Raw genomic sequence first — 27,309 nt, forward strand, 5'->3', positions numbered from 1 at the left:
AGGGAGACACAGAATCGGAAACAGGCTCCAGGCTCTGAGCCATCAGCCCAGAGCCTGACGCGGGGCTCGAACTCACGGACCGCGAGATCGTGACCTGGCTGAAGTCGACGCTTAACCGACTGCGCCACCCAGGCGCCCCTGGTTTTTTCTTAAGGTTCATAAACAAAAACACATTTACATCAAAAGTGCTTCTTTTTCATTTTAATTAAAACAAAATGGTTCTAACAAGATGAAATTTGGTTGCTGACTTCTATCACATAAAAGGACAGATCACCAAACCATTTTGTTAACTGGAGAAATGATATTATGACTGTTGATCTTACATATCATTCTGGACTTTTAACATTTGGATAATATCACAAATGAGTGAACACTTTTCAATATTTTCTTTTAATTTCTTTTTTTGCCGCATTCCATGGATTTCATAATCTGGGATTGCATCATTTATATGAACTAAGTCTGCTGAAACCATTCGAGGACTTGTAAATTTTCCATTGTAGTTTTCTCGTCGTTTGTTAACCTCTGGAGCAGTATTCAGTCTTGCAAAGTGTTTTAACTGATTATGGCTATCATTTGGGCTCTTTCCTAAAAGCCTTGCTCTTGATTTTGCTTGTTCAACATGCTTAAATGAGCTCACAGGTATATCCTCAAATCTATCCGAACAATCCTAAATATTAAAATAAAAGATCAGGTTGGTAAGTTAGTTTTCTTAAAAGAACATTTTAAATTTATAAGAACTAGAGTTTGTAACATCAACAGTTAAAGACAAAGAATGAGAGCACCAAATATTTTATAGGCAGCCCCCAAAATCAGATCCTACACCCAATGCCTCCTATTAAATACTATCATAGAAACCATTCTTTAAAAAATAAGTGTCATTATTTCAAAGGATCTGTTTTTCTTTTTTCTTTTTTAAGAGAGAGAGAAAGAGAGCACACACATGCAGGTTGGGGAGGGGCAGAGAGATAGAATCTTAAACAGACTCCATACTCAGTACACTCAGCACAGAGACCCATGCGGGACTTGATCTCATGGCCCTGGGATCATGGCCTGAGCCAAAGTCAAGAGTTAGATGTTTAACTGACTGAGCCACCCAGACACCCCAGATCTGTTACTTTAAAAGGGATTGAAAATATAAAGCCAGAAACAAGGAAAACTTAGGAGAACTGTGTTTAGGGTTCAGACTTTTAGACAAAGCCAGTCAGCCGGAAGAACTCTATTATTCTTCTCCAAAATGAAATTTCCCCAATCCCAAATATAAGTCATAAACTCATACTTTATATTATCCAGGGTTTCATTCTTTTTTAAAAAGTAATAAACATCTTCTTTAATATACTTTCACACATACATAAAGAGCCTGGGATATAAAGATATAGTCATACCATTTATATTAAAGTAAAAAAATTATGTACATTCTGAAAGTAAACAAGTAAAACATTTAGGAAAATAACTGGAAGAATACACACCAACTTTTTAAAATGATGGTTAAGGTGGTGGGATTATGGGCTTTGTTTTCCTTTTATCTTTTTTCAAATGTATATACTATGGCTATATTTTATAATAAACATGTAATAACCTACAATTATCCCTAAGAGGGAATGGAACTATTAGTCATTCCTAAACTAGTATAAACTAGTTTCCTCTGCAGTTTGAACATCTTGTCCCTTAACGCTTTGCAGAGATGGCCACACCAAAGGAATAAGATACTCTGATTTGGAGACAAGGTGGGAATGAATTAAAGAATTGGAGGGTGAGAAGAGATTGTGCAGGACTGAGAAGAATTGAGGCAGTAAGAAAGAGATTTACAGAAAAGGAGGTATAAAGAGTATAAAGACAAATTCTATCTACTTTACAATTTTGCCTGGGTTTGAAGAAGGCAAGGAAACATTCTTCCTCTCCCCTCTTATGTTAAGGGGAGCAATTAGGTAAGCCACATTATTAAGGGAATTTCTGCTACTTTGGTGAGTAATATATAATTCTTGCTTCACAGATTAGATAACTGATACTAGACTACCAGTGGAAGGGCATGGACTCCCACACAACTGGTTATTTTCTGGATGCTCCTACAACTCCATTTCTCTGTCTTCCATTTTGATTCCTTTGAGAGATTCTCAGATTTTAGAAAAGAATCAGATGAGCAAGTCTTTCTGATGATCTGATAACGCCCTCCTACCACTCAATTCTCTGTTGTCAACTTCACTAGAGAGAAAACTTTAGGTACTTTGGTTTAACAGATAACTCTACCTCTCTTGCCCACTCTTAGGATAAAGTTTCTGAGACCCTGTATGATCTCATATAATAAAAACACAATTTCTTCTGTTTGGTAAAGTGACATTAAAGATTCCATTTGTCCAAAGGAACTTCAGAAAGTCTTTACTTTCCCCAAATTATGGACGCATCTTCTACTTCCTTTTTCTAGTAGGTACATATGCTCACTCAGTGCTAAATTACCAACTTTAGACAGAAAAGAGAAATCCAAAGTTGGTATAAGCTAAATTGATAATATATTCCCAGCTACTAGTTTTATTATTTACTAAAGCTAAATATTTGCTTTGCTATGGAAAACAAATTCAAAGCAACTGTTATAAATCTATTTTCTCATTCAAAGGATTATGCACATCAAATTATGTCATATGATTTTGGGATTTATGGGTTCTCCCAATTGTGTGTCATGCCTGTCTATATATACTAACAGAGAAGAGCAGCAGTCCAGAAAATTAAAGTCCCTTCTATTTCTAGATTTTAACTTTGCTTCAGAATGGTTTGTATAAAGTCTGGTAGCAGTTTTACCTTCCTAATTGTTTTATGTTAATATTATAAATAGATTTGAATTCTCAAATTTCTCAGCACATAAGATAGCAGAAGGGCAGTGGTAATAGAAGAGAGTAGAAGTTAAATTAAAATTTTTCCACTCATAATCCAATAGATTGTAAATTTTGCATATCCTAATGCTTATCACAATAACTGACACATAATATCTTTGTTACTGAAACAAAGACAATTCAGTAATCTGAAAAATATATACTTATATTTGCATGAAAACAAAATCCCAGCTATGTTTTCATAATATACAGCCACTGCCAATAATTGTATAGGTTGTGCCTGTACAGCAGCCCCTGGCTGAGGCATTGAGTCATGGCTGAAATCCAGACAGTTTTCCATAGACAGGGCTATGTGCTTTGGCTCTAGATGCTCAGTCTAGAGTCTTCCCTGAGGAAAGGGTGCCTTTCTAATTCATGCTCCAGAGGGAGTACCCTTTATCTATTTTATACTAAGGCACTGAGTCCCCTGATTTTGTGACTGAATTTTTAATTGGTAAGGTGAAATCTGAATGTCGGAAGAAATTTTTTTTTTAATTTGAAGGTCTGTATATCTTGGGGGTTATCTATGAAGGTTATATACACACTTGCATACAGATATATATGCCCTAAAATAGATTATTTACAATTCTTGCCAAATAAAAAAGTAGTAGACTTAGAAAAACAGTATTACATGTATAGTTCTTCTTGCAGTCCAATGAAGCAATGTCCTTGGAACAGATTTCCTTAGAATTCTCGCGGTGGGCAGTGTGGTTGGTAGTATCCTAACTAGTTTGCTAAATGACTTCTTTTGTTTGTTGACACGGTCTCTTTCTTTTCGGACCTTGGGCTTTAGATTTTCTCTCTTTAATACTGCTGGGAAGAGGGATGGTTTTGAGTTTTTCTCAGCTTCCACAACTTTATATTTAAACGACTGTAATTCAGGGAATTTGGCACATTTTTCATTGCAAATTCCATTTGTCTTTAGAGAAAGAGTTTGTATTTTTTTGTATTGTGCAAATGTTACTAAATGTTTTTTATTATTATTATTATTTCCTTTCAATCTCTGAAAATACTGGTCTTCTAACTTTGATTTCTCCCCAGCCTCTAAATTGAAATGAGTTAAAGTGTTAGTCTGCCTGGAAGGAAAAGTGTATCTGTATATATATTCTTCATTTTCATCTCGCATTTTGCAATTAGGAATTCTTGGATATGGTGACAGTACTGTTTCAAGTTTTTCTTGTGCCATCAGTTTATAGATGTTATTATGCTCTTTTTTTTCAAGAGACTTCGTTTTTAGTGTCTTTTCAAAGCAAGCATTTGACTGAGCTGTTTTTGATTTACCACTCCAACTATGCGGGTCTTGAACTTCTGTTTTAAAGTCACAATTTTCTGCTCGAAGAAGCTGCATAAAACCATGTTCATTCCTTTGTTTCTTAAGTACTGTATCTGTAAGTCTTTCTGATGACTTATTTAATGGAATTGCTTGGGTATTTTTGTTGAAAGAAGGTTGTACTTTAATTAATTTCAGTGTTTTGGCTCCTTCTTTAGGACAGTATCTTTTCTGTTCTTCAATTATTGATGGATTTTCCTTAATATTCTGTAAGGAAAAATATTCTTTTTCTTTCTCTTTGGTCAGTTCTGTTTCTATAAGTCTATCCTCAGGAACTTTTTGTAAAGTGGTTTTTTGAACAATTTTTGAATATTTATTTTGCTTTTCTGAAATCTCCTCCATAAATTGATTTTCTTTTCTAAAAGATAATTCTGGTGATATACATTTTAATGGTATGGATCTAGTATTGATCAAATTCATATGCTGGTTGATCCCCTCTAATTGACTTTCAGTTATTAGTCCTGATTTTGAAAGTTTTTCTATAAAAAGACTCTGGAGGTGTTTGCTTAAATCAGCTTTTAGATTTAATACTTCATTTTCTGATAAACCTATAAGATAGTTTTGTAGAGATTTACTTAAAGGATATTTCATGTGTATGTCAAGTCTTTCACCAAAACTCCACCTTGAAATGTCTTGTCCTAACTCATGAAAAGATTTTGAGGCACTTCTAGATCTTAGAGAAGACATGTTTGAGTGTATAGTCTCAGATTCTGTCTCTTTAAATAAACTGCTTTCTGAAAGGTTTTTTAGGAAATAGTTTTGGAGAATTCCATTTAAAAAAGATCTTAGCTTTATTTCCAAATGTTTATCTATGAAATGATGATTAAAATTACTTACAAAAGACATGATTTCTTTCACAGTTTCTGAATATTTTTCTAGAAAAATATTCTGCCCTTTTGGTTCTGCTTTCTCATTCATCAAATACAGATTGTGATAGATTTTTGGTAAGTCTTCTTTAGTGATGTGTCCAGATTCTGAAAGTCTTTCTACAAGGTAATGTTGGATATGTTTACTTAGTTCAGATTTTAAATTTTTTATTTCTGACTCTGAGAGTTCTTCTAGAAATACACGCAGCTTTGGATTCAAAATAGGCTTACTGTCTAATTTATCTGCTTTATCAAAATTCTCTTTGATTTCTTCAAGGTCTTCTGTATTATTTGGAAAAGGATGCTGGATTAATCTTTCTAATTCTTTTTCTGGTTGTCTTCTTTCAGACTGATTATATTTGAAAAAAATATTAAACATATGTTTTAAAAAGGATTTTAACATTATTACATCTGAATCATTAAGTTTACCCATTAATGAGTTACTTAAATTTTCTAAAGTAGAATTCAGATCATTTTCTTCTTTATCAAACCTCTGACTGTTATTTAGCATATCTGTTTTTTTATCTGGTGTTAACTGATATTTTGAATCTTGTAGGGGTATGTTTTGGCTTTCATCCACATATCCGACTCTATTAAAAGAAGTAGTTTCTTTGGGAATGATGAGTATATTCTGCTCTGAAAGAGGTTCTGTTTTACTTTGAGTTTCTGAACAATCCTCTGTGGAATACTTTGGCTCTTCTTCAGCAAATGCTGTCTCTGTATCCAGCATGGAACTCTTTTGATATTCCTTATTTAATTCTATCACTTTGATTATCCCAGATTCTAAAAGACTATCTACAGGAAATGCTTGTATTATCTGGCTTATAACAGATTTGGCCTGTGGCGATTCTATTTCATCATCATTTTCTTCATAGCGAAGTAGAATGTTTGAAGATAAACTCTCCCAAGCAGTGGGTAATTGATTCTGCAAATTTATTGGTATCTCACTCGATTCTTTCACTCCCATTTCCATCTCTGAGAAGATAGGTGCAGTGAATATTTGCTTTATAACATAATCATGTGCAATGCTACTTACACCTGGTTGGGAACTAGACACTTCAATTTTTGAATTTTTCTTTTTGAAATTATTTTTTTTAATTGGAAAATCAATCTCACCAGACTCCAAGTGTTTTTCAGAGACAAATTCCCTTTCTACCTCTGGAGAATTTCTTGGTTCACCTACTGAAAGTGAATCTGCAGGAATATCTTTAATTTTTTGTCTTAAAAGAGACTTTGAACTTACAATGTATTTTTCTGAAAGCAAGCTATTTAAATCTTGAACTTTTTCAAATACTTTGTTTTCCACACTAGCTGGTGGTTCATCATGAACATGTAAAAGTGGAGAACTAAGACTTTTCTTTCTTGTTTCAGTGTCCATAGGAACCTTTGGTTTAGAAAATAATTCATCTGATAGGTCTTGCAGATTTTTACCTAAAATTGACTTGAGCATCACTGATTGTTTTAAATTTTCTAGGTGGGAAGTAAGACTTAATGATTTTGAGAGGCGACATGTATTTACATTTCCAGTCATTGATGATTCTCCTTCTAAGTTTGGTAGAGATACATTTGGTAGTCTTTCTTTTAACTCATTCTTACTATCTAAAGTCATTAGTGTGGTCATAGTGGGATCACGGGCGAAATTACTCTTAGTGTCTAAAGTCTTTATTGTAATGAAATCAGGATCACAGGCTAACTTAGTCTTAGTGTCTAAAGTCTTTACTGTGGTGTTACCAGGATCACATGGCCCGGTTTTATGAGTCGGTCTTGCAGTTTTTGAATACGTTGGGTAAGGAGGATCTTGGTCTTCATGCTCTATAACCTCTGTACTTAAAATGTTTCTGCATCTGGACATATCTTGGTCTTTCCTTTTTCTGACTGACATTTTGTTGTTTATATTCCTTAGAAAAGGATCAAAACCATTCTTAAAGTTGAATTTCTGGAGCTGTAATATTAAAAATAAAAGGTAAGAAATTCTATAGTATTTATTTGAGTTTATAATAAATTTTCTAGATAAATTCTCTTTAAGAAATCTGTCAAGTTATATACTCATCCACCTACCTTCTATAAAGAGAAAACTATTTTAAAATATTTGAAGTTGGAATGATGAAAATTTTAATGCAAATTTTAAAATTCATAATTCTGATACTATTTTGTGTCCAAGAGCTTTTCTGCTACATAGAATATTTTAAAATACCTAAACAGCATTCATACATAGTTTTTTTAAAAACTTAATTTCCAGTGTTACCTGCACTTATTTAGACAATGGCTAACATCAGGATCTAAGTCCTATCCATAGAAATACTTACCATTTTAGTAGCAATATAGAACATTTTTATAATGCAAAGCAAGTAGTAGATATCCCATTAAAAGTATCATAAATATTTTATAAAGACTAACTTGGGAGCATATATCATCTGCTTTTAAGTCTGAGAATTTCAACAATGATGATGAGTTCCACCCACTCCTTAGCATATCACAGTAGAGTTTTGCTTTTTGATGAAAGGTCTTTCAGAAATGGTTAAGAGAGAGCAGTACAAAAAAATTCTGGATTACAGTGAAATTCCAGTGTAATATCCATGAGCAGTTTTGTAGCTCTGGGAATCAAGTGAGTCTATCATGAAATAGTCTTTGGAATGCAGTCTCTTATTCCAATTTTGCCAAACATATTCTTGTGTTTGTTAATATAACATATATTATCCAGTTGAAAAAGGCAAAATGTGAAGTAATCAGCCTAATATTTTAGTTTATTTCAACTTAGTAGTTTAAGCTTTATTGTAATGGATACAATTTATTATATCTATTTTTCAAAAGCTAGTTGATATCCAGGTGATAGCATAAGAATACCCTGGGTCTTTCTGAGAAATATAGATTCCCAGACTCCATTCCAAGATTTAGTTTCATCAGGTCAGAGGTAGGACCTGAGAACATGTATTTTTTCAAAGATAGCCAGATGCTTCTAATGGGTAGTCTGGTTTAGGAACCACTGAATTATATAAAGTATTAGAGAAAACTAGTATTTAAATATAATTGTTATTGGGATAGGATAATTCGGGACTCACCTGATATTTTGGTTTGAATTCTATATATTCTGGTCTGAAAGATAGTGAAATATATTCCTTTGGTGAAAAAATCACCTTATTAAAAGAGAAATTTTAATTTTAGAATGCTTGTTATGCAAGGATATTTCCCAAGATAATTTTATTCTTTCAATAGTTATTAAAGATATAACAATTTAAAACCTAAATAAGTATTTTTCTCATAACTACTATAATTTACTTTGCCAATTATCAAAGAAATCTATACATATATAATACATTTGCATATATATAATCTTAGCTTCCTTGATAGTATATTCAGCCTAGTGAATTTATAAAATCAAAACAATACAGAGCAACGTCAAGCAGAAACCAAAATAGAAAAGAAATAGAAGTATCAGAACAAATGTAATCTCATTTTAAAAGGTTGTAAAATGCTTTAGATAATAAATGGCATTTGATATGATATTGGGATATATAGCACTTTCAATGATTCTTTAACCTCTAATTGCTAAATAGGTACTTAACGCTAAGGAAACACTTGGTGCTAGATCAGGGTGTATAGGAGCAGGTATAGAATCACAGAACCACTGAATTTTTGTAGATGAAAGGTGCTTTAGAGATATTCCAGTCCTCCCCATTTTATACAAGATCTGAAGTTGAAGTTGGTTGCCCCAAGTTACCCAGATGATTAGTAGCCTAAATCTTAGGTGTCCTAAATTTTCCATCACACAATCAAGACTGCAGTAATGTGCATCCATACTGACAACTCATCTAGAGAAAACTTGACACCATCACTCTGAGAGTACATAGTACTACAAGCCACTTGCTGATGAACTATCTCCTTTAGACAGAATGTTCATATATACCAAGTTAATTAAAATAACATTTCAACGAATGATGTTTCCATCTGTAACACTTTTGGTTTATGTGTTAATATGAAGCAGTTAATAACACAACTTTATTCCTAAATTTTCAGCACCTTACCACTTTTGCTATTTTTAATTGCCTTAACACATTGACTAAATTATTTCTACAAGTTTCTCAATATTCCCCATTATGGTTTCTCCCTTTCAGACAAATGTGTCTACCTCTGAGTTCCTGAAATATCTCAGACTTTTCCACACCTGTTCTTTTGCTTTTTTCTTTGCTTGAATTTCCCTTAAAAAGTTTAAATTCTAGGGGCGCCTGGGTGGCGCAGTCGGTTAAGCGTCCGACTTCAGCCAGGTCACGATCTCGCGGTCCGTGAGTTCGAGCCCCGCATCAGGCTCTGGGCTGATGGCTCAGAGCCTGGAGCCTGTTTCCGATTCTGTGTCTGCCTCTCTCTCTGCCCCTCCCCCGTTCATGCTCTGTCTCTCTCTGTCCCAAAAATAAATAAACGTTGAAAAAAAAAAAAAAAAGAAACAACATACCTATGGTGATCACTGTGCAAGCCCTCTTTAAAAAAAAAAAAAAAAAAGTTTAAATTCTAACCTTTAAAATCTCATTATTTTAAATAAATTTAGTAGAAAAATTAAAAATAAATGAAATATGACAAGGAAATGGAAGAATAGTGATTATGTATGTATGTGTGTGTGTATGTATGTATGTATATGGGTGTGTATGTACATATATATATGTAAAATCTCCTTTTTGTAAAAGACACAAAAAGTCCTCCCTAATGTAGGCATGAAAGGATGTATGAAAGGATATAAAATGCTAACATCTCTGGAGGAGAGGAAATAGGAAACTATTAACTTTTATTCTGTTTAACTCTGTATTATTATTTAGATGAACATGGAACACTACTGAATATAAAAACTCCAATACATTTATACTGGGGAGACATGCTTTAGGCATTCATCTCAGGAAGCTAGAAAAGGGCAATAAAACAAACCAATATAGGAGCTTTAAGATGATGGACTGAACGTGTGGTTCTATTCTCTCCTACCTCCCAAGGTTCCAGTAAATTAACAGAAAATAATATTTCAAAAAGAAAAGTCTCATGGAAATACTGGAAATCAATAAGGTGAGACACAAGGATTTAGAAAGTTGAGAAAATTCAGAAAATATGAAAGAAAATGAAATTAATTGAATGCAAATCCCCATGAAGAAAATTAGAGCCTTAAACAACAGAACTCAGGTGGGCCTGAGAAGCAATAAATTCAAGGTCAGCATATACAAAGAGAATCAGATGATGGTGTAATTGTCATAGTTATTAATTAAATAGCTGTATTCAGAACAGCTGGATCTTCTCTATCTCAGTGAATACAGAGCATATATTGTTGGAAGCATTGTCTTTCCCAGTCACTCACCCAAAACATCAAGAAAAGAAAAAAAAAAACATCTTTCTAAAGAAAGTGTGCCATCTGTGTAGGTGGAGATCCTATGAGTTTTGAGCCTTGATGGGGAAGCAGAGTAGAGCTTGCTGTCACTTACATTTCCACATCAGGTAATAGAAAGGGTATAAAAAGAAAGAAAAGGAAGTTCCATCTAGGAGATTAAACACATGGGTTCTCTGGAAATGTTGTTGGGTCCCCAGCCATCCTGCCTACCCTCTTCCATCCCCATATACCCTCCAGGGAAGCCTGCCAGTTACACAGAGCATACCTATACAATTAACATATTACTTCATTCACAAATATAAAATGAGCCAACAAAGTTTATCAGATATATGAGGAAAATCAATACATGCAAGTGAAGAATTAATATGAACAGAACAAACCCTGGAGTAAATAGAGATATTTCTGAGGAATGTGAGGGGAGGGTGATCCTTGGAAAAAAATTCTAAATAGTATCTTGAGATAATCAAAAAGGTATTGATATCCACTTAGCTGTATAATAAGCATCTCAAATACAGCATATACAAAAAAGAATTCTGGATTACTAAGACTGCTCCCCTCCCTCCCCTCCAAAACCCCCACAAAACCTTGACCTTTCTCTGTCTTTTCTCACTTCAGTTAATGGTGCTACCATCTACTGAATTATTAGGCTAGTAACTTAAGTATAACTCTTTAATTTATCTCCTTCTCCATCCATATCTAATCCAGTATTAAGTCCTGTGGTTGCTGCCTTCAAAATATACCAAGTGTCCAATCACATGTCACCATCAACCCTACCACTGTAGCACAAGCCACTATCATCTCTTTGCCAAACATTACTCTTCTAACTTGTTTCTTGCTCTCTGTGACAAAGACTAATAATTGCCTTACCACAATATATATGATCTCACGAACATAATATTTTTTTAGCATTTAGGCAGAAATGTCCCCTGCTTAAAAAAAAAAGCTACATTTTCCAGTGTCCTTTGAAGACAAGGGTAACTATGTGACAAGTTTCTGGCCAACTACACATAACTGGAAGTTGTTGGGAGAATCTTCTGAGAAAGTATCTTAAAATAGAGGCAGACTCATTTGACAGGGACCTAACTGACCAGTCTGCATTCCAAGTTATATGAGATAGACCTGAACTAGTCAGGCCTTCATGTATCCACCCAGCAAGGTTAAAACATGCACACACAATGATTTGCACAAAAGGTATTCCTATGCTCTATCTAGTTCAATGAAGTTAACTGGGAACTGGGCTGACACTGCTCAAGACCAAGAGTGCTGCCATAACATAGGGGATAGAGCAAGAATGAGTAAAAATGCCATGAAATTTCCCAATATTTTGAAGATGGCTTTTTTTCATTGGATATTTGTTTGGTTTCCATAAACTTTGTTTTCGAGAGCTCCTATGAAGCTTGTTCAGATAGCTTCTGAATGCTTTTTCAATGTTCTTCAAGGGAACAAGAACTTGGAGCTTCTTATTCCAACATTTTGTTGCTGTAACTTTCCTTTAACATTTCTTGTGGTGTTGGTCTTCTTTAAAAAATTTTTTTTTTTCAACGTTTATTTATTTTTGGGACAGAGAGAGACAGAGCATGAACGGGGGAGGGGCAGAGAGAGAGGGAGACACAGAATCGGAAACAGGCTCCAGGCTCCAGGCTCTGAGCCATCAGCCCAGAGCCTGACGCGGGGCTCGAACTCACGGACCGCGAGATCGTGACCTGGCTGAAGTCGGACGCTCAACCGACTGCGCCACCCAGGCGCCCCTGGTCTTCTTGCAATAAATTCTCTCAGCCTTTGCTTGCTGAAAGGGTTTCTTAACTTCTATTTTGAAAAATGCCATCACTCTTTATTTTTTATTTATTTATTTATTTTTTTTTTTTAACGTTTATTTATTTTTGGGACAGAGAGAGACAGAGCATGAACGGGGGAGGGGCAGAGAGAGAGGGAGACACAGAATCGGAAACAGGCTCCAGGCTCTGAGCCATCAGCCCAGAGCCTGACGCGGGGCTCGAACTCACGGACCGTGAGATTGTGACCTGGCTGAAGTCGGACACTTAACCGACTGCGCCACCCAGGCGCCCTGCCATCACTCTTTAAAGAATTCTAGATTGGTGAGGTTTTTCCTTCCATTACTTTAAAAATGACATTCCATAGCCTTCTGCCTTGCATAGTCTCCAACATGAAGTCTGTTGTTATTTGTATATTTCTTCCCCTATAATAAATGTGCTTTCCTCTCCCATCCCCTTAAGGTTTTCTCTTTACCACTGATTCTCAGCAATGTGATTATGATATGTCTGAGAATTTTTTAGATCTATTCTCTTTGAGGTCCACTGAGCTTCTTGGGTCTGTGGGTTTACACCTTTCATCAAATTTGAAAAACTTTTAGACATTATTTCTTCAAATACATTTTTTAAGTTTCTCCTATGAGTCTCCAATTACACGTACATTTTACCATTGTATGTATTTATTATTTTCTTACTGGATGCTGAGACTGAGAAATTTTACATTTTTGGTTGCTAGATTTTGCTTTCTTCTTTAATCTAGTATTTTACTTTATTTTGATGTACATTAATATACATAGAAACAGTTGGACTCTTTTGAAGTTTGCTTTTAAGCTTTATTGGTGTTGGCATTGTCCAAAAGCCTTTAAGGTAAGGATGACTTAGTCTCTCTACTAAGATGATAGCCTTCTATTTTCTGTCACATGTGTTATGAGTCTTTCCTCTTTGGCATATAGGAAAATGGTTTATTTCTAGCTATATGCGCTCCTAGAATGTTCTACCTAACATTTTCAATGGTTCTTTTTCTTGCCTCCAGTATTTCACTCGTCAGTGAATGAGTACTCAGTCTAGTACTCAATGACTGAAGGGGACCTCCTTCAGTTATCTGGAGATTTCTTGCTCTACATTTCCTTCCTCTCTGGTACTCTACTCCACAAATTCTGCCTCTGCCTGCCAAAGTCCAATATCCATCTCTTCAACTCAGTGAGACTTCCAAGCTCTGTTTTGGTTCTGTCTCCTTGTGCTGCTATGTAGTAAACTGGTATGACTGTACGGCTCACTTTGTCTTTTTCTCTAAGTAATCACAGTCCCATGCTGCCATCTTCCCATTGTCTGAAACTGCCTTTCCATATTTTTTTCCTGTTTTTTTTTATTGTTTAAGGCAGAAAGATAAATCATGTCCCTGTAAACTCCATCTTCACTAGAAGCAGAAATGTGACATTTACTTTTCATGGATCTACCATATACATTATTTGGTTCAGCAGAGATTAACATTTATGTAATAATAATATATTATATATAACATACATATATTTTAATATTATAATGTCATAAATATTGTAACAATTATAAATTAATTTTCTTAGATTTAAAATAGACTCTATATGCTCTATAAACAAAGCATAGGAGATTTAACTAGAGCAAAACAATAGAATGTACTAGAAACCTTGACAAAGAAATGACAATATGTGAATAACAACAGCAAAAAGAAAATGGAAGGGACAGGAAAATTAAGCTATTTAAAAAAAATTTTTTTAATGTTTTTATTTATTTTTGAGAGAGAGAGCATGAGTGGGGGGCGGGGGGGAGGGACGGGGAAACACAGAATCTGAAGCAGTCTCCAGGCTCTGAGCTGTCAGCACAGAGCCTGATGCAGGGCTTGAACTCTTGAACCATGAGATCATGACCTGAGCCGAATTCAGACACTTAACTGACTGAGCCACCCAATCACCCCAGAAAATGAAACTTAAAACAAATATATTTACATTGGGGCGCCTGGGTGACTCAGTTGGTTGAGCATCTGACTTGGTTTCAGCTCAGGTCATGATCTCACAATTTGTGGGTTCAAGCCCCACATCAGGCTCTGTGTTGACAGTGTGGAGACTGCTTGGTACTCTCTCAGTCTCTCTCTGTCCCTCCCCCACTCTCTCTCTCTCAAAATCAATAAATAAACATTAAAAAAACTTTTTTATCTTTCATAGTAGGAAATTGATAAATAATGCCTATAGTAACAAGAATTTTTCAAAAAATATTAATCAGAGCATTATAATCATTAGAAAAATTTAAAAAATAATGTCTAATAAAACTGAGAAGAAACATTGTAGAAGGAAGGCTTGAAATATTATAAATGCTCTAAATCATCTTTCAGGGTGTGATATCAACACATTCTACCTGAAGTTGATTAGCTGATAAATAATATAGAATTTGAACTACATAAATTATAATAAAACTCACTGGAAGAATTACAAAGCAAAATGTTAAAAGTAGTTGTCTGGAGGAAGTGTGACTGATAGTGTGTTTATAGGTAGAGAAGAATGACTTTTACTTTTCAATTATACCGTTCTATGCAGACTGATTTTGGGGGGACTGTGTGGGTGTAGTTTGAATTAAAAAAAAAAAGCTGAGGGGTGCCTTGGTGGCTGAGTTGGTTAACCATCTGACTTCAGCTCAGGTCATGATCTCATGCCTGGTAGGTCAGGCTCTGTGCTGACAGTTCAGAGCCTGGAGCCTGCTTCGGATTCTGTGTCCACCACCCTCTCTCTGCCCCTCCCCCACTCATGCTTTCTTTCTCTTTCAAAAATAAATAAACATTAAAAAAAAAAGCTGAGGGGTAGGAGAACATAAAAGCTTAAACCTTATAAAAAACTACAAAAAGCATTCTTTTTAATTTTTTTTGAGAGTGCAAGTGAGCAAGTGAGTGAGGGGCAGAGTGAGAGGGAGAGCGAGAGAGAGAAGCAGCACTCACCCAAGGGTCATGTTTTACCCGAAGCTGGGCTTGAGCTCACTCAAAGTGAGGCTTGTGCTCACCTGAAGCAGGGCTCAGTCTGACCTGAAGCAGGGCTTGTACTCACGTTTTTGTTTTTTTTTTGTTTTTTTTTTTTTTTGAGAGAGAGAGAAAGTTACATAGGACATTTTTCATAGGAAATTGATTAAATAATTTTTGTACAGGCTCACAATGAGAGACAATAGAATCTACTAGTTTACAGCACAGATTTCAAACTCAGTCTGCCTCAGCTCAAAACCCAGGCTTACCACTTGATTTCTAGATGTTCTCAGACTAATCAGTTAGCTGCTCCATGACTTACCTTTCCCACATATATAATAAAGTAAAAATATCTACTTCACAGTATTGTTATGAGGATTAAATGAGTTAATGTATTAGGATACTAATACAGTAACTTGTGATAAAATTATTGGCTATTATTATAAAAAAAGAATGAGATCTTGCCATTTGACAATATGGATGGACCTAGAGGGTATCATGCTAAGTGAAATAAGTCAGACAGAAAAAGACAAATACTATATGATTTCACTTACATGTGGAATCTGAGAAACAAAACGAAAAAAGAAAACTAGACTCTTAAATACAGAGAAAAAACGGGTGGTTGTCAGAAGGGAGGCAGGTAGGGGGGATGGGCAAAATAGATAAAGGGAATTAAGAGGAACAATTTTCCAGTTGTAAAATACATAAGTCATTTTGTATGGGGCTGCAGCATGGAAATATAGTTAAAGGTACTACAGCAGCACTATGTGGTGATAGATGATGACCACACATCATAATGAGCATTGAATAATGTATTGAATTGTTGAATCAATATGTTGTCCATCTGAAACTAATATAACACTGTGTGTTAATTATACTTTAAATAAAAACTATTGGCTATTATTAAGATAAAAATATTTTAGCTATTTAAAGTAATGAATTTGATATACAGGTTGTACAAGCAATGTGATAACACGTGAAAATTTAAGGTACAGAACAATATGGCTAGTTGATCATAATAAGCAGTCTGGAAAAGTGCCAGTCGCATATAAGGATGTCTTTGCAAAACTGACTCAAGTGGGATAGGACAAATTCAATAGACAATAATTAAAAATTTTTTTTAATAATTAAAATATATGATTATGCATTTGCCAAAATCCATTGATCTTTACTTCACAAAGAATGAACATTAATGCACGTAAACTACAACCAAAACAATAAAAAAAAAGAATGTTAGTAGTCAAGAAATAATGCAGACATTGATAAATGAATCTAATTGTATTATAAATGTAATTACACTGAAAGGGGTAGGAGAAAAAAGGAACTGGCCATAGTAACTTTGGAAAATAATGTTTTGAGTGGAAACTCTAAGGCTAAAGACAAAGTAAACTGTACATAAACACTGTGCACTAGAAGGTAAATTTGATCTTCATGAGTATGGTATAATTTAGTAATTCTGACACTGCTTTGCATTTATATTGGGGCTGAATAAATAAATAAATGAATAGTGGATGATGACAGCAGGTTTCTCACTGTGGGAGAGAGAAGTTACTTTAGATACAAGCAAGAAAAGTGGGTTAGAATAACTCAGTGATACTGGAGTAAGTTCAGAGACATCAGTAGAAACTTAGAAAAATATATAGAGGGGCGCCTGGGTGGCGCAGTCGGTTAACCATCCGACTTCAGCCAGGTCACGATCTCGCGGTCCGTGAGTTCGAGCCCCGCGTCAGGCTCTGGGCTGATGGCTCAGAGCCTGGAGCCTGTTTCCGATTCTGTGTCTCCCTCTCTCTCTGCCCCTCCCCCATTCATGCTTTGTCTCTCTCTGTCCCAAAAATAAATAAATGTTGAAAAAAAAATTAAAAAAAAAAAAAAGAAAAATATATAGAGAGTTGGATACATACAGAAACAAGTATAAATATATCTAAATATTTGGGTTTGCATACATACATATATTAACTGTCCTCTGAGAAAGCCTAGACACAACAGCAACAAACACACCCAGTTCCCAGAGCCTGGTTTCAAGTATCCTTCTCCAGTAAAAATAACCAGGGATCCTTGTAGAAATGGTTGATTCTAGGACTGGGGCAAGAGATATACAAGATACACCTGGAACATCTTATAGTACAAAAAGTAGGAAAGTGCTCAAAAAACAAAAGGATGGGGGCATGTCAAAGGGACACAGGACATACCGAAAGAGTTCCTAATGGCCACCCACCCACCCACCCACACACACACACACAATAACATCGTATTGGATTATAACCCAAAATATAAAATATATTTATTTAGCAATAAAATACCTCAAAAAAAAAAAAAAGAAAGAAAGAAAGAAAGAAAGGAAGAAGGAAAAGAGAGAAGAAAAGAAAAAAGAAAGTAAGAAATTGGCTGATATAACTAGGGAGGATCTGGTTCCAGGGACTCAAGTGAGCAAGTCACTATCTCTTCATATCTTTCTTGCTCTGTGTTGTTGTTTTTTTTAATGCATTCTTTCTTAGATCACAGCTAGCTCTTGCTATAAAAGAATAAATATTTCTCTTAATATTCTTATATCAAATTATATGGTTATCCTGGTAGCCACAGAGACAGTATCAAGTTTGTCAACTACACCTAGGATCAGAGTTGAGGCAGGGATGATATCCTCAGGAAGGGATACTGACAGACAAAAATATGTTAACTATATGGACAACTAATATGTACACTCATGCCTCATTTTATCATGTGTTGTTTTATTGTACTTCCCAAATATTGCTTTTTTAAAATAAATTGAAGATTTGTGGAAACCTGGTGTCAAGCAAGTGTATCAGTGCCATTTTCCAAGAGCATTTGCTCATTTTGTGTCTCTGTGTTACATTTTGGTAATTCACACAATGGTTCAAACTTTTTCATTATTATTCTACTTGTTGTGCTGATTTGTGATCATTTATTACAACACTGAAAGCTCAGATGATGGTTAGCATTTTTTAGCAATAAAGTACTTTTAAATTAAGGTATGTGCATTTTTTAGACATAATGCTATTGCACACTTAATAAACTACAGTACAATGTAGGTATAACTTTTATATGCACTGGGAAACCAAAAAATGCATTTGACTTGCTTTACTGTGATATTCACTTTATGTGGTGGTCTGGAACCAAACCTGCAATATCTCTGAGGGTGCTTGCTGTGTTGAAATAACTGCCTATCTATTTCAACAAAAATATCAGTAGATTTTTACCTCATACCAGAAAAAAAGTATAAGTGAATTAAACCCATGTAAACATAAAAAACCTGTACTAGAAAGACATCTAAGAAAATACTGACACAATCTTGGGAAGGGGAAATACCTTCTAAGAAAAATTATAAACTAACTGCCACAAAGGAAAAGGTGCCAGATTCGACAATATAAAAATTTAAAATTGCTGTAAGGACTCCAAAGAAGTTTAAAAACATAGATAACAAACAGTATTGATAACAAAGCATTGTTATTTGAAATATATAAAATGTTCTCACATATAAACACACACCCAATTTGCATATACGGGCTGAGTCAACAGAAATACAAATGGATAATAAACAGGTGAAAATTGTTCACTCATTAATAATCAGAAAAATGTAAATTAAAATAACAATGGAATATCATTTTTGTATGAACAACTAATAAAAACTAAAATGAACAGGGTGTGGAATAGTGAATATTTTCTTACATTTTGGGTGCAAATACAAATTAGTAAATATGGTTTAAAGGATAATCTTGCAGGATTTATGTCAAAATTAAAAACACTCGTATATTTTGATCCAACAAGTCTACTTTTCATATTTATCCTATGGTATACTTGTACAGGTGAATAAAGATAATACTTACCATTTAGTAAGTGACTATTATGTTCCAAGCCCTTTAAAATTCTTTGAAATAGATGATAGTATAATCATTTTGCAGATGACAAAACTGAAACTCAGATGTAAATTGCCCAAAGTTATATGACCATGAAAGTGGAAGAATCTGCATTTGAACCTAGATATTTTTGCCTGTAAAATCCAAGGTCTTTTTACTATATCATACTAGTTCTCTTACCATCACCAAACACTGCCTTTAATTGGTAGGTAAAATCAAATTCCCCATTCCTCCCCACCTTTCTTGCATCCTGACCTTTGGGGAAATGATTTAGCATCCTGTCATTGTCAAGGTTTACATAGAAACAAACTAAGCTATATCTTGAAAGTCTTAATTTATGAAGGGGATCTAAAAATGTGAAGAAACTATTGAAAGACTGTCACCTGAATGAGCTATGAGTTGAAAGAGATGTTTGTTAGTCCTTTCCAATTCAGATTAGCACTCCAGAAGTTTGTCTCAAAATATTGCATTTCTTTAACACACTGTCTACGTTGGTTCATAAAAAAGTCTTCTTTTAACTTCAAACAACTTCAAAGTTTATTTCCCCACAGAATTCTGAAGATTTTGTGACTTTGTGAAGCAATTACCTTAGACTTTTATGAATTTGTTCTAGAATTCTGATGTCTTCAATTTACAAGCGTATTGCCCTAGGCGATAGATTCTTTCAAACTTCTAAATCTGTTAATCATACATAACCTGTTTTATGGCTTACCAACTGAATTTATCTTGTTCAGTTTATCTGTTGTATATACAGGTTTGACTACCATCCTTAAGGACAGTATTTAAGGTAAGTTTTCCTTTTCTTTATAAAAATTCAACTCTTTATTTTGAAATACTGTAGATTCCCATGAGTTGTAAGAAATAATAGAGAGAACTCAAACCCTTTATTTAGTTTCTCTCAATAGTAACATCTTACAAAACTGTAGTAGAATATCATAACCAGGATATTGACATTATACAGTCAAGATGCAGAACATTTCCACAAGAATCCCTAAAGTCCTTTTATAGTCAGTCACATCCATTTCTTTCCTGCCCCACTCCCTATTTAATGCCTAGGAACCACTAATCTGTTCATTTGTATGGTTTTGTAATTTCAAAAATATTATATAAATGGAGTCATACAGTGTATAACATTTTGGAATTGGCTGTTTTCAGTCAGAATAATTCTCTGGAGATTCATCCAAGTTGTATATATCAATACTTTGTTCCTTTTAATTACTGTTATTCCATGGTATGGATGTACCACAGTTTATTTAGCCATTCACTAATTGAAGGACAATCTGGGTTGTTTCACTTTTTGGCTATTATGAATAAGGCTGCTATGAATATTTGTGTTTATATTTTTCTGTGAATATAAGAATTTGTCTGGGATAAATGCTCAAGAGTGCAATTCTTGGGTTTCATGGCAGTTGCATAGTTTTTTGACAAACTGCCAAACTATTTTCAGGTGTGGCTATAAAATGCTTAATTCCCATGAGCAATTTCTCAACATTTCACCAGTATTTGATTTTATTATTGTTTCTTATTTTAGGCATGAGACTTAGGTCAGAGTTTGGTTTTGTTTCCCAACAGATGTCCAGTTGCTCCAACACCACTTGTTGAAAGGCTATCTTTCCTCCATTGAATTACTTTTGCATAACTGTCAAAAATCAGACATGTTTTTGTGGGTCTATTTCTGGCATATTTATTCTGTTTCATTGATATTTGTGTCTCTCTCAGCTCTAATAGCACACTGTCTTAATTTGTGGTTATTGTAGCTCTATAGTAGGATCAGTTAAAAAGATACCCCTTACTTTAACCTTCTTTTTAAAGATAACTTTAGCTATGCTAGCCCTGTGCCTTTCTACATATATTTTAGAATGACCTTCTCTATGTTTACAAAGAGCTGGAGTTCAGATAGAAATTGTATTAAATCAGGAGAGGTGTAGAAGATGGTAGCAGAGTAGGAAGACCCTAGGCTCATCTCGTCATGTGAACACAACTAGATAACTATCAAAACATCCTAATTAGGGGTGTCTTCATGTGACTCTTGATCCTGGGGCTGTGAATTGGAGACCCATGTTTGGTGTCGAAATTACTTAAAAAATAAAATTTTTAAAAAATCATCCTAAATACCTCAGAAATCACCCTGAAGACTGAAAGAACAAACTATACAACTAAAGGGAGATAAGAGGCCACATTGAAGAAGGCAGGAAGTGTGGAGACATGGTTTAGAGGAGAAATGGATCATGGGTACTGCAGAGGGGAGGGAGCCATAGTTGCAGAGAAGGCTGAGAGAGAGTATGGCACATAGGGGATCACACAAGGAGAACATTTCCTCAAAGCCACTGGCTGGGAAAAAGAGAGGGGCTGATTTTTGCGAGTCTGCCACCAGCGTGGCTTAAAGCTTAGAGTTTTAAAGGTCAGTCAGCTTGGCTGGGATAGAGCACTGAGGGCACTGCCCATCTCCTGGAGAGAAGGGCCCAAATAACCTGGGGGCAGACAGCATGGAAGCAGAGATTTGAAGAACACCTTGGGCACACAAGGGGGGAGATTATTTGCTCTTCTTGGAGTCAGCCCCTGAGAGGTAGCATGCGGGAGGATCTCTCTCCATGGACAAAGAAGCTGGCTGGAGCCATTTCCCTCCCCACCTCTCAGCATAATCACAGTCACCTGGGAGAAGCAATCCAGCATTGACACAGGCTGCCTAACTTGCTTACACCAAGTTCTACACCTCTGCTCTCTGGCAGAACTTCCCTTCTCAGTCAAGCTTGCCTCAGTCCCAGTGCAGTGAGCCCCACCCCGGAAACCAGCAAAACCCCTACCCACACCACATTCCCAAACAAAGAGTTCTGTAGGGCTTCAGTTCTAGTGAAAGAACTATCAGGTCTCATTTAACAAGTAGAACAGAGAACACCTAGTTTAAACTCACCACATTCTGGGCAAGGACCAAACACTGTCCAATGCAAGCAAGGAGAACCTCCACAGATGACCAGCCTAAAGGATACAGCAGCCAAAATGCAACAGCAGAGCGCACACAGTACACATTAGAGACATTCCCTGATGCACCAGGCCCTGGAAATCACATGGCCACTTCTCATACAGCAATTACTCTCTGGTGCAGAAAATATAACTGGCATTTCTAACACAGAGAAAAAGGCAGAGCCTTAGACAAAACCAAGACAGAGGAATTCATCCCAAATGAAAGAACAAGATAAGGTCACAGCCAGAGATCCAAGCGAAAAAGATATAACTAACTAACATGATTGATGGAGAATTTAAAGCACCAATCATAAGGTTACTCACTGGGCTTGACAAAAGGATGAAAGACATCAGGGAGACCCTTATCACAGAGATAAAAGTTTTGAAAGAATCAGAAATAAAGAATGCAATAACTGAGATTGGAAAAAGGTTTCAGGCAATGAAAAGCAGGCTGGAATCAGCAGAAAAATGAATTGGTGATATAGAAGACAAAATAATGTGAAACAATGAAGCTGAACAAAAGAGAGAAGGAAGAATTATAGAACATGAGAATAGACTTAGAGCACTCAATGACTCCATCAAACATTAAAACATTTGTATCATAGGAGTACCAAAAGAATAAAAGAGAGAAAAGGAAGCAAAAGCCTTATTTGAGGAAATAACTCAAAACTTCCCTAATCTGGAGTAGCAAACAGACATCCAAATCCAGGAGGCAGAGAGAACTCCATCAAAATCGACAAAAACAGGCCAATACCAAGACATGTTGTAGTTAAATTTGCAAAATATAATGATAGAGAAAAAAATCCTAAAAGCAGCAAGAAAAAAGAAATCCCTAACCTACAAGGGAAGACCCATAAGGCTAGCTGCAGATCTCTCCACAGTACCTTACAGGCTTGAAGGGAATGGCACAGTATATTCAAAAGTATATTCAAAGTATATTCAAAGCTCAGAGCCTGGAGCCTGTTTCTGATTCTGTGTCTCCCTCCCTCTTTGCTCCTCCCCTACCTGTGCTCCGTCTCTCTCTGTCCCTCAAAAATATATTAACATTAAAAACAATGGGTAGAAAGCATGAATAAACATTTTTCCAAAGACGACATACAGACGGCCAACAGACACATGAAAAGATGCTCAACATCATTCATCATCAGGGAAATAAAAATCAAAACTACAATGGGATACTACTTGACACCTATAAGATATTTGAATTACTATTTTTGGATTATTTGGGTAAATACATAGTATTTACTTTATTGAATCTTTACCATATTGAGTCTTCCAATCCCTGAACATGGTATGTTCCACCATTTATTTAGGCCTTCGATTCTTTCTGTCAACATTTTGTAATTTTTATCATACAGATTGTTTACATGCTTTGTTTGATTTGTAAGTATGTAATTTTCTTTGGAGTTATTGTAAATGTTGTTTTTTAAATTTTTGTTTCCACATTTTCATGGTTAGTATATAGAAATGCTACTGATTTTTTCATTTTGAATTTGTATCCTCCAACCTTACAGATCTCTTATTTCTCATATTGTGTTATTGTTGTTGTTGTTTTTAGACTCTATTTTATACACAATCATTCCATCTGAAAATATAGTTTTATTTCTTTTTTTCTAATTTGTGACTTTTATTTCCTTTTCTTTTTTGTTACAATGGATAAAATTTCTAGTACTATATTAAAAAAGAGCATATATCATTGCCTTATTCCTTATCTTTGAAGAAGAGCATTCAGGCATTCACCATTGAGTTAATGTAAACTGTAGATTTTTGCAGATGCACTTTATCAAGTTGAGAAAGTTACCTTATAATAGTTTCTTGAGAGTTATGTCATGATTGTATGTTGAATTTTGCGAAAAAATCTTTGTGTCAACTGATATCATATTTTTCTCCTTTAGTCTGTTGATATGGTGAATTACATGACTGATTTTCAAATGTTGAACATGTCTTGCACATCTGGATATGATGAATTACATGGACTCATTTTCAAACGTGGAACCAGCGTTGCATGGCATATAATTTTTTTATACTTGCTGTATAAGTGTGCTAATATTCTGTTGAGGATTTATGCATCTAAATTCATGAGCAATACTGTTTGTAGTTTTTTCTTCCTTCCTTCCCTCCCTCTTCTTTTTCTTTTCCCTTTCCTTTCCTCTTTCCTTCTTTATCCCTTTTTTCCTCCCCCTTCCCTTTTCTTTCTTTTCTTTTTTCTTCCTTCCTTCCTTCCCCCTTCCCTTTTCTCTTTCTTTCCTCCCTTCCTTTCCTCCTTTCCTTCCTTCCCCCTTCCTCTTTCTTTCTTTCTTCTTTCTTTCTTTCTTTCTTTCTTTCTTTCTTTCTTTCTTTCTTTCTTTCTTTCTTTCTTTCTTTTCTTTCTTTCTTTCTTTTCCTCCCTCCCTGCCTTCCTTCCTTCCTTCCTTCCTTCCTTCCTTGTCTTTATCTGGTTTAGGTAATAGCCACATAAAATTAGTTGGGAAGTACTCTTTAGTCTTCTGTTTTTTGAAATAGATTGGGTAAAATTAGTGTTAATTCTTTCTTGACTGCTTGGTAAAATCCTCCAGTGAAACCATCTGTGCCTGGACACTTCTTTTCCAGGAGCTTTTAATTACCAATTCAATTTTTTTTTAATGGCTGTAAGACTATTCAGGCTGATTAATTCATCTTAATTGACATGGATAGTGTGTGGTTTTCCAGGACTTGGTCCACTTCTTCTAAGTTGTCAAATATATGAGCCTAAATTTCTGGGCACCATTTCCTTATTATCTGTTTAATTCTACAATGATATACTCTATTTCATTCCTGATGTTGGTGATTTGCATCTTTTCTCTTTGTATTTTTGCCATTCTTATTAGAGGTTTATTCATTTTTGTTGATTTTGAAGAGCCACCTTCATTTGTTTCACTGATTTTCTCTATTATTTTCTAGTTTTCAAATTCATTAATATTTGCTCTTATCTTTATTATTTCCTTCGTCCTCCTTGCTTTGGGTTTAGTTTGCCCTTCTTTCTCTAAGCTCTTGAGATGAGAGCTTATTTATTTGACAGTCTTCATCTTCCAGTGTATGCATCTAGTGCTATGCATTCCTTTCAATGGCTGTGTTAACTATGTCTTATCAGTTTTGATATGTTATATTTTCCTTTGTACTCAGTTCTATGTATTTTTTATTCTATTTGAGACTTCTTTTACCTGAAGATTATACAGAAGTGTGTTGTTTAATTTATAAGCATTTGGAGGCTTTTCTGTTGTCTTTCTGTTGTTGATTTCTAGTTTGATTCCATGTTATGTAAATGACCCAAAGATGGCTCCTATATACTTCCACCCACCAGGTTGTTTACCTCTTCAAAACAGGCTGAGACCCATTAACTCAAAAGCCTGCCAGCGCGAAACTAAAACTTGTGTACATCCAATGGTTTTAAAAATAACCCAAATAGGGGTGCCTGGGCCGCTTAGTCAGTTAAGCATCTAAATCTTGATTTCAGCTCAGATCATGATCTCATGGTTCATGGGATCAAGCCCCATGTCACGCTCTGCCCTGATAGCATGGAGCCTACTTGGGATTCTCTCTCTCCTCTCTCCCTCCTCCTCCCCCTGCATGTGCTCTCTCAAAATAAACATTTAAAAATAATAAAATAATAAAAATAACCCAAATTAGCTATTTAAAGCCCACCTGCTTTGCATACCATATGAAACTGTGCCTAACATATGCTAGCCATAGATAAGATAAACCCTGGGTATATAAAGACCTCTAGTCCCTGCTGCCCTTTAGACTTCTCTGACCCTGAGACTCCCTGCTGACTGAAATGACCTAGATATGTAACCACCTCTCCAATAACCCTGTCACCCAGGAATTTCCATGCTATGTGGAAGTGGTGGCCTCTGTTCTATAGCCTCTGGATGGTCTCATGCTGTGAGGGACTTCCCCCCACATTCAAACCTATTAAAGTGTCACTCAAATAAGGCATGTGTGTGCTAAAGCCACCTTATGGTCATCGTTTTCCTTGATCAGCCCCCAAGTTCCTTCAGCCCTCTATATTCCAATGTGGTCAGAGAATAAAAGTTCATATGGTTTCAATTATATTAAATTTGCTGAAGTTGATTTTATGATCCATGATGTGGTCCATAAAATCTAAATGTTGCATGAGCACTTGAAAACAATGTGTATTCTGTTGTTAGGCAGAGTGCCAGGTCTTGTTGGCTTTTTTTGTTCAGGTCTTTTACTAGCTGATTTTTTTCTGTCTAGTAATTATAAATTACTGAGACTGGGCTGTTGACATACCCAATTAACTATGGATTTTATTTCCTCTTTCAGCTTTATCAAATTTTGTCTCATATTTTTAGGCCCTGTTACTTTAGGGTTACTATGTCTTCCTGGTGGACTGATACTTTTATTTTTATATAGCATCCTTTTTTGTCTCTAGTAATTTTCTAATGTCTATCTAGTTTATCCAATATTAATACAGCCATTGCTGTTTTTTATGATTAATGTTTGCATGTCATATCTTTTCCCATTCTTTTGCTTTTGTTAAAAACAAATATGTAAGTTTTATGTTATTTCCTATACAATACATAATGTTAGGTCAGGTTTTTTATTCACACTGCCAACTCTTTTAAATAGTGTATTTAGACCACTTATATTTGAAGTAATTACTGACATATTTGGGCTTAAGTCTGCCATTTTATTATTTATTTGTTTTCTGTTTGTTTCCTCTATTTCTCATTCCTCTGTTTCTTTTTTATTGTTTTTTTTTTGCGGGTTGATTAATATTTCTTAGAATCCCACATTGATTTATTTATGCTGTTTTTGAGTATATTGCTTTTTATAGTTTCATTAGTCATGGTATTATATTTACATAACATCACAATTCACTGCTATTGATATTTTACCTCTTCAAGTGAAGTATAGAAATCTTACTCCTGTTTAGGCCCCTTCACTTTTAGAATATTATTGTCTTAATTATTTCCTCTACTTACAACGTGCATCAAGTAGATGGTGTTATAATCTTTGCTTTGACCATAACATCTTAAAACTCATGAGAAGCAGGATAGTCTGTAATATTTGCCCACTCTTATGTTCTTTTAATTCTGAAGTTCCAAGCCTTCTCTATTTTCTTTCTTTTCTTTTTTCATTTCTTTTTCTTTTCTTCTTTCCTTCCTAGAGACTTTCCTTTAGCCATTCATTAAGGATCTGTTTGCTACCAACAAGTTCTCTTCGTTTTCCTTTATCTGAGAATGTCTTTATTTCTCTGTCACTTCTGAAGGATATTTTCCCCAGGTGTAGAATTGCCTGTTCTTCTCTTTCAGTACTTGAAAAAATGTTG

At 35.0% G+C, this 27,309-nt stretch overlaps 1 protein-coding gene across 8 annotated transcripts in view; it reads right to left on the reverse strand.

Annotated features, from left to right (window-relative positions):
• Positions 1 to 186: 186 nt before the first annotated feature.
• C2CD6 (C2 calcium dependent domain containing 6) overlaps positions 187 to 27,309 on the reverse strand; it is a 178,184-nt gene continuing 151,061 nt past the window's right edge. For 7 of the 8 annotated variants that reach the window (XM_045480740.1, XM_045480738.1, XM_045480742.1 and 4 more), the window contains 3 exons: positions 8,117 to 8,191; positions 3,493 to 6,999; positions 187 to 667 (listed from right to left, as the gene is read on the reverse strand). In XM_045480740.1, the coding sequence (XP_045336696.1) occupies positions 320 to 667; positions 3,493 to 6,999; positions 8,117 to 8,191 (3,930 nt within the window). In that variant the 3' untranslated portion in view covers positions 187 to 319. The remainder of the gene's footprint in view (positions 668 to 3,492; positions 7,000 to 8,116; positions 8,192 to 27,309) is intronic. The other variant, XM_045480745.1, reaches the window with a different exon arrangement.

This window comes from Leopardus geoffroyi, chromosome C1 (assembly GCF_018350155.1).
Source record: "Leopardus geoffroyi isolate Oge1 chromosome C1, O.geoffroyi_Oge1_pat1.0, whole genome shotgun sequence".
NCBI lineage: Eukaryota > Metazoa > Chordata > Mammalia > Carnivora > Felidae > Leopardus > Leopardus geoffroyi.